Source organism: Sciurus carolinensis, chromosome 15 (assembly GCF_902686445.1).
Source record: "Sciurus carolinensis chromosome 15, mSciCar1.2, whole genome shotgun sequence".
Taxonomy (NCBI): domain Eukaryota; kingdom Metazoa; phylum Chordata; class Mammalia; order Rodentia; family Sciuridae; genus Sciurus; species Sciurus carolinensis.
Window position 1 is genome coordinate 82,750,072 of NC_062227.1, and position 8,191 is coordinate 82,758,262.

Genomic DNA, 8,191 nt, shown 5'->3' on the forward strand with positions numbered 1-8,191 from the left:
CAAACTGGCTGCTTCTTTCCTAGGAAGCAACCTCCCATTCTCTTCCATATGCAGGATGACCACAGTTCACTTCTGCTTCCATCTCCAGTCCTCTTCCTGTCTCCATGGGTGACACTGGTCACTTACCATCTCCACCAGTGAACATTGGTCCACTTTCTGGGGTGACCACTAGTCACTTCCAGTCTCCTGGTCCAATACCCAGGGTGACCAGGTCCATTTCCCAACTCTACAGGAGGCAACTGGTCCACTTACTGCCTCCACAGGTGACCACCAGTCCATTTCCCATCCCCATGGGTGAACACTGGTTCAATGTCCCCAAGAGTGACCACTGGTCCACTTATCCATACGGGTGACCTCTGGTCTCCCAGGTTTCTGTCTCCATGGGTTTGTCATTCTGGACACTTGTTCTGAGAGGAGTCCTACAATATGTGGCCTTTGTGACTACTTTCACTGGTACAGTGTTTCTTTTTTATTGGTGCATTTTAATTACATAATAGTGGAGTTGGTTGTTACCTATTCATACATGCACACAATATAACAGTAATTTGGTCACTTTCGTTCCCAGTTCCGCCTTGTATTAGTCAGCTTTTCTGTGACCCAAATACCCCATAAGAACAACTTAGGAGGGAAAGTTTATTTTGGCTCATGGTTACACAGATTTAGTCCATGGTGGGTGGACTTCATTGCTCTGGGCCCAAGGTGAGGCAGGATCATGGTGCCTCACCATCATGGGGATGCTAAACTGCTCAGTTCATGGCAGCCCGAAGCAGAGAGCGAGGAGGGAGAAGGGGAGGGGGAGACAGGCAGACACAAGGGGTGGAGGGAGGCCATGGGAAGATGAACCCTTCCAGGACATATCCCAGGCACCCACCTCCTCCGCCTGCCTACAGTTACTACCAGTCAGTTCATTGGACCCACAGTCCAATCTCGTCACCTCTGACCATTCCTGCATCAACACAGGAGCTTTGAGGGACATGTCATATCCAAACCATAGTACTCTCCTTTCCCTCCCTCCTTCCTTCCCCCTAGTTTATTGGTTTTCCTTCTATTTTCTGAGAAACTACCCCCCCCATTTTTTCTCTCCATTTTCCAGGCGAAATAAAACAAACAAACCTTGACTTTCTCAGTTTGCCTTATTCACTTTAAAAAACTAAAGAAATATTTTGGACATTCATTCATATTGAGTATGCATCAGTAGTTTACATGGATAAATCACATTGTTTGTCCACTCATCGGCTGATGGATAGCTGGGCTGTTTCCACAGACTGACTTGTTACTTGTTAAATAATGCTATTGTAACATTGGTGTGCAAGTTGCAGAGAACTATCTTGCATTTCTCTCAGGTACACACTTAGAGTGGAATGTTAAATTCTGTTCAACTGGGAGCACCCACTAGCCCGCTTTCCAAAGTGACAGCATGGTTGGACATTTCCACCATCAAAGTGTGAGGACCGCGGTTCCCCACAGTCCCCTGCCCACGCTTATTCCAGCCATCAAGGCACGTGAAGTAGGCCACTCATTGGGTGTGGGGTTGCATCGTCCTGACGACTAGTGACATCTTTGTGTGGCTATGTTTCATTCAAGTGCACCTTCTGTACCCTGAGTACCTGGGGGTTGTCACTGGCTAGGCTCTGGGAACACTGGAATACCCAGACACCCTGCTCTCATAACTTCAGTTCTGGGGGTACAGACATGGAAATCAACAGGTAACTGCTGAGAACGTGGTCCTGCGAGACGGCCCGCAAGGTGACCCACCAGCCACAAGTCAGAGGTTCTGGATGACAGCAGAGGTCATGGGATGGCTTCTAGACCCTCCAGGAAACCAGAGTTGGAGATGTGACTCTTGGCACATGGGGAATGGTCATAACCATTCTTAATTCTAAGACTGGCATCCGCAGAAATAGTGGATTCCAGGATGGCCCAGGGCCTTGTGTGTGTCTCATCAAGGGGCGGCGCGCTGGAGTGCACTCCGAAGGCTGAAGGGCAGGCGGGGTGCTAGTTTCGACGGGCGGGCAGGTTCTCCAAGTGACGAGCACGGCGGAACCGCGGCGTGGGCGTTCCGCACCCAGCTGCGCGCCCCGCGCCGCAGCCAGGCTAGCCCTGTCACGTCCACCGCGCGCGGCGAGGACCAACGCCCGCGAGCTCGCGCTGCTGGCTCCTCCCCGGCCACCTCCGCCCCTGCCCGAGGAGGACAGAGCGAGGTCGCGCGGGCAGAAGCAAGTCCTCCGCCCCGCGCCGAGCCCCGCAGCTTCTGCTCTGCCGTACCCGACCCCGACGCAGCGCGGGGCGCACATGGACGCGCGGACCCCCGAGAGTCCTCGCCGGGACCCGCTGCGGGAAGCGGTGAGTGGTCCCGTCCGCCCGGCGTCCGGGCAGGGCCCTGAGCGCCAGGACTGAGGTCACGGACTTGCGGAGCAGCCAGACCTTACGCCGCTTCCGAGTGGCGCCCTCCAGCCCCCACCCCTCCTTCCCGGCACTAGCGAAAACCCCACCCACCGCTGGTCCTGCAGGGCCCCACCCCAGCGCGGGTGCTTTGGGCCCTCTCCCCAAGTCCTCCGCATCCCGCCTGCTCTCCTATTTGCTAAAACAGGTTCCAAGTCTGGAAGAGAAGCTGATAAATTTAACCTGTTATAAAAAGAATTTGCTACAGACTACATTTTCCTGACGAAGCCAACTAGAGATAAGGATGGCAGATCTGCAGTGGGAGCGCAGACTGATGCTTTATCATGTAAACTAGAAAGCAGCGCAGAAACGTGTAACACTGGCCGTGACAATGTTTTGTATGACCTGGGTGTAAGAGCAACTGCAACACCAACACCAGCTGGTGAACATCCAGGGTAGACGGTGCAGTGCTGTGAATGGCTTCAGCTCTTCGAGGATGCTCTCTGTGCTCTCCTCTAGAGACTTACATTACAGCTGTGTGCTCATTGTGAGTTAGCTGTGTGGTGTACAGGCACAGTTTTGTACGGCCATCTAGTTCCGGTGCTTGCCACCATTGTCAAAAACCACTGGAGCATATATGATGGGTTACTCCATCCATAATAAATGTTTTATTCAAGTACCTTGTGGTTCCATTTTTCAGGCAGAAAGTCTACTTCAGGAACTTCAAGAACATTTTCAAGCTCTCACTGCAGCATTAAACCTGAAAAATATCCTCTTCTATCTTTGGTAAATATTAATGCTTTTGGACAGTCACATTGCCAGGGGATGCCTTTTTGTCCTGTGCTATCAGCAAACAGTTGTCCATATAGATTCTCCTGTATTTACACTTGCCCTTCTCAGCCTCTTGCTACGCTATCTGTCAAGCCAGAGGTCTATACCAAGTAGATTCTCCAGTATTTACACTTGCCCTTCTCAGCCTCTTGCTACGCTATCTGTCAAGCCAGAGGCCTATACCAAGTAGATTCTCCAGTATTTACACTTGCCCTTCTCAGCCTCTTGCTACGCTATCTGTCAAGCCAGAGGCCTATACCAAGTCTGAAGTTCAAGGGCACCCCTGCACAGGCTCCTCCTCCTGACCACCGGCACAGCCTGGTCTGCAGCACTTAAGAGATGGTGCTGACCAACAGGAAGCTGCTGTGCCTTTGCTTGATTTTGACTTCAGCAGCTCACTTTTATTTCAGAAACACAAAATGTTACAAAATTAAGACAGAATGTTTCTTGTGAGCAAGTCCAGGTAAAGGTAAAGAATGCCCTAAAACTTGTCCAGTTTGAGTTCACTTTAAACAATTAAATGCATTCCTTAAACACTGTATGCAAAGTATTTACATTTGGAATTGCTTACCTGAAGCTTTTGATTTTGAAGATGGGCTCCCACAAGGCAAAACATGACAACATGATAAATTAAACCAGAGTTGTTTTAAGAGTTAAATTTTCATTACATTTATGCCCAGAGTTTGGCAAAAATTTACCAAACTCACATCCCCAGGTTCATGTCCAAGCAAGGGGAGCCAGGTTTTAAAAGCCAAGCTCCCCACTTCAAGGTTCAAGGTGCACACTAAGAGGAACTCGGAAGGCAGTGGATTTGCATGGACCCTTCGTTTTTTAAGTTTGTGAGTCTGTAGAGAAGGCATACTTTGAAGCAGGGCTCTGAGGGTGTCTGTGGCCACTCTGCACCTTGCCCACAAGCACAGTTTCCCTTGACGTGGTACTGGAAGACATGGGGAACCGCATTGAGGACTTGCAGAAGAATGTGAATGTCCTGATGGAGCAGGCTGGGGTTGGAAATTCCACTAAGGAGCACACAGTAAGTACAATTAGGCAACTGTTTGCCTTTTGCACATCTTTTAATTGCTTTCATCTTGAAAAATGCAATCCTGTATTTGTTCACTGTGCAAATACTATTGCTGTATTAATGAAAAACCTTTCTAGATATACCAACTAAAACACTTCATCATAATTCTTTAAAATGAGCATTGGTAAGTAAGGATTTTCATTTTTTAAAATTTTATTTATTTATTTATTTAGTGGTGCTGGGGATTGAACCCAGGGCCTTGTGCATGCAAGGCAAGCACTCTACCAACTGAGCTATACTCCCAGTCCCCAAAAGTGCACATTTTAGATGAAAAACTCTTATTTAAAAATTGGATTTGGAGCTGGGGTTGTAGCTTAGTGGTTGAGTGCTTGCCTAGCACATGTGAGGCACAGGGTTCAATCCCCAGCACCACATTAAAAAAACTAAATAAACAAAATAAAGGTATTATGTCCATCTACAAATACAAATATTTTTAAAAATTGGATTTTATTAGAGTATTTTTCGTCCCTACTCCTCTAAGTTAGTCTTCAGACAGAACACAAATCACAGTGAACTAGAAATTGGGATTATAACTAGTAGTTCCTATTTGGATACTGTAAGCCCTTAACACATTTCCCAAGTGGTCCTGAGCACCTGGGTCAGCCCCACAATGGGAACTTTACCTTTTAATGAACTTCAGTTTTGAGGATGCAAATAAATTCTTACTTCCAGGTCTCAGACTGGACTGTGTCCATAGGACATGCATGGAGGTATGTAGCTTTATTAAGATAAATATGTGGGCTGGGGTTGTGGCTCAGTAGGGTGCTTGCCTAGCATGTGTGAGGCACTGGGTTCGATTCTCAGCACCACATATAAATAAATAAAGAAAATAAAGGTCCACCAATAACTTAAAATATATATATATTAAAAGAAGATAAATATGTGTATTGTCATGACAGTATTCCAAATACAACCAACCATCTTTTCATTAAACAATTTAAGGCCTTTATTTACTCACAGTTGTTATCCTAAGTCAGATATCAAATTATGGCAAATTATGCCTCTTGTCCTGCTAAACCAAAGTTGGCTCACCTGTCAGTGACAATAATTTCTAAATCTGGCATTCTGGTAAATAAGATCACTGAAGCTGTATCTTGCTACCAAGGGGCTGCAAAATATGGCAGGGTGGGGGTTCTAAAAATTTTGATTGTCCCAAGAGGCTGAGGTAGGAGGATCATTTGAGCTCAGTAGTTTAACTGAGCTTATCAAGACCCCATTTCAAACAAACAACAAGGCAAAAAATAACTTAAAGTAAAACTGAGTGAGGAAAATACTGCTTTTGCCTGCTAAGGTTCTATCAGACATGTCCCGCTGCCTTCTCCAGAAGCCTGCTTTCTCCAACCCTCCAGACATCAAATTCTGATCTCCTGAGGCCCAGGAATTGAGCTAGGGTAGGGATCTGGTCCCAGGTGCTGCTCCGGTAGTGGCCTGGGCTCCAGTGGTTGTTCAGAAACCTATTACATATCTGGCATCAAATTAAATGCTTAAGCAGTTGCCAAAACTTTGCTTTTTTGGTGCACATATAGTCATTAAAGGCAGCATGACAGGAAGTGAGAGGTCTAAAAGTCTGATTAAAAACTGACAGTCTTTTAAATTAAAACAAGTCCCAGAGTTTAAAATCTGACTCCATGAACACAGCCGGAGCTCTGCAAACCCCAAGACGTGTTCCCGAGAGATGGGCATCTTAGTCACCTCCTGCTTCTGGACACTTTCCCTGCCTGGACTTACAATGCAGATCAGCAGCACTGCTGAGTGAGCACCTGACCTGGGTACTCCTGTGGCTGGTCAGTGGTGGTCAGTCACAGTGCAGGGACGTGGGGGCCATTCGAGTTGTTCTGAGCGAAGTCCACACTGAACCCATCTGACTGAAAGGGCCCTAGCATCGCTTAGGTTTTTCTGAGTGCTGAATTTTGCCTATACAAAAAAGTTGTAATAATTGTAGGAAATTAGGATACTTCATTGAAAACTGTATTTGTGTGTATTTAACTGTATAACTGGCATACAGATCACCTAACCTCTTTTAAATTTTTTCTTACAGACCTGAAGATGTTATTGGACATATCTCTTGAAAAAAATAAGATGAAAACTTCTATGTAATATGGATTCTGAGTCTCAGTCTTTAATTTTAAAACTATTTTTAAATGAGGGATCCTGGGGATGGAACCCAGGGCCTCAGCATGCTAGGACACTGAGCTGTACCTCCAGTTCATCAGAATTCATTTTAACAAATAAAAAGATTAAAATAACAAAGGAACGAAATAAGAATATAATTCAAAAGATGGTGAACTACTTACTATGGAAGTAAACAATGGCAAAATATTTTTTCAATGCATAATACTTATAACTTATGGAATAAAAGCATATACTGGGGCTGGGGTTGTGGCTCAGTGGTAGAGCACTTACCTAGCAAGTATAAGACACTGGGTTCAATTCTCAGCACCACGTATAAATAAATGAATAAAATAAAGGTCTATCAAAATCTAAAAAAATTTTTAAAAAGCATACACTGTATTAGTTAACAATTTTTCCAAATTAAAATTCTACATATATCTTTTTTTAAAGATCACCAGCAGTTTTCTAACAGGATTTGCTTTTAAATAACAGCATTCCAAGTCACCCCAATCACTCCCAACTTTGACATGCCCAGGATGCAAGTCCTGGTGGCACTCACTCTCCTGGCCAAAGAGGGCAAGGCCCAGCCAAGCTGTACCAGCTGGGCACAAGGCGGGTGTCTATGGGGCTCAGCTAGCTATCCCTCCTTCTCCTGGCAGAGGGTGCTTTTCTCCAGTGTAGCCTTCCTGAGTCCTGAGCCCTGAACCCCGCTGCACCCTGTAGAGGGACCACTGAAGTAAAGCACGGAGATCAAACTCAAGTTGATTTTGCAGGTTAAACAGAGAATTTCCACTGAACTTGCCTCTCTCCAGGCCAAAGTAAGGTAGAGTTGCTGTCATCTAAAAATGGGCCAGGGATAGTCTCTCATTTTATAAAATGATTCTTGTGTATTACAGAACTGACAATCATGCTTAATTTTACTACATCCACTGGCCACTGTTGACATTTGTTACTAGCTGACCATATGGCCTACCATCTCTCATGCTCTTTTAGTATCATTTCTTCCATGGGAAAACTTCACACACATATTCTATTGCTGCCCAGTGTTCCATCAGATGGCTGCAATGATTACAGCAACTGAAAGGTCAACTACCTCTCAGACACCGGTCATTCCCCACTTGATGCTAATGTAAATACTGCCATAATACGTGATGGCCCACAGGTCCTCCACGTACTTCACTGGGTCAGAAGTGTGACTGAGGCACATTAAGCTGTTAATGAGGTACAACTCACATACCATGCAATTCACCTAATTACAGAACCGAATAGAGTCATGCAACCACACCAGAATTTCAGAACATGTTCATCATCTAAGAGAAACCCAGCACCCATTTGCTCCTTCCCCTCACTCACTCCTTCCAGTCTCAAGCAACCACCAACTTCCTTGCTGTCCACGTGGACCTGCCTGTTCTGCACCTTTCACAGGATGTGTGGCAGGTGGCTTCTCTCACCTGATAACTTTCGAAGTTCACCATGTTGTGGCATGTATTAATACTTCATTTCTTTTCTTTTTGTGGTATTTTTCCTTTTTTCCCTACCACTGAGCCACAACTCCAGCCCTTTTTGAGACAAGGTCTTGCTAAGATATCCAGGCTGGCCTTGAACTTGCAATCCTCCTGACTCAGCCCCATCTCTGGAATTAGAGGTGTGTGCCACTGCACCCAGCACTTCCTTTCTTCTACGACTACAGAACACTGCACTGTGCAGATACAACACATTCTGTTCATCTACCCATTGACTGATGGGGGTGGGACTTCCCCACTCTGGCTGTCAAGAACAACGGCA

At 45.9% G+C, this 8,191-nt stretch overlaps 1 protein-coding gene across 5 annotated transcripts; it reads left to right on the plus strand.

Annotated features, from left to right (window-relative positions):
- The first annotated feature begins 2,007 nt into the window (after positions 1-2,007).
- Positions 2,008-7,331, plus strand: Hsbp1l1 (heat shock factor binding protein 1 like 1). Of its 5 annotated transcripts, none has more exons than XM_047526028.1 (5): positions 2,008-2,343; positions 3,083-3,168; positions 4,129-4,246; positions 4,967-5,004; positions 6,333-7,331. In XM_047526028.1, the coding sequence occupies exons 1-5, from the start codon at positions 2,293-2,295 to the stop codon at positions 6,361-6,363; spliced, it is 324 nt and encodes a 107-aa protein (XP_047381984.1). In that variant the 5' UTR covers positions 2,008-2,292; the 3' UTR covers positions 6,364-7,331. The 5 variants fall into 5 exon arrangements, with proteins under 5 accessions (XP_047381984.1, XP_047381987.1, XP_047381986.1 ...); XM_047526030.1 differs by having other exon boundaries at positions 2,013-2,343; positions 3,083-3,149; positions 4,158-4,246; XM_047526029.1 differs by having other exon boundaries at positions 2,026-2,343; positions 3,083-3,149; positions 4,152-4,246.
- Positions 7,332-8,191: the final 860 nt, after the last annotated feature.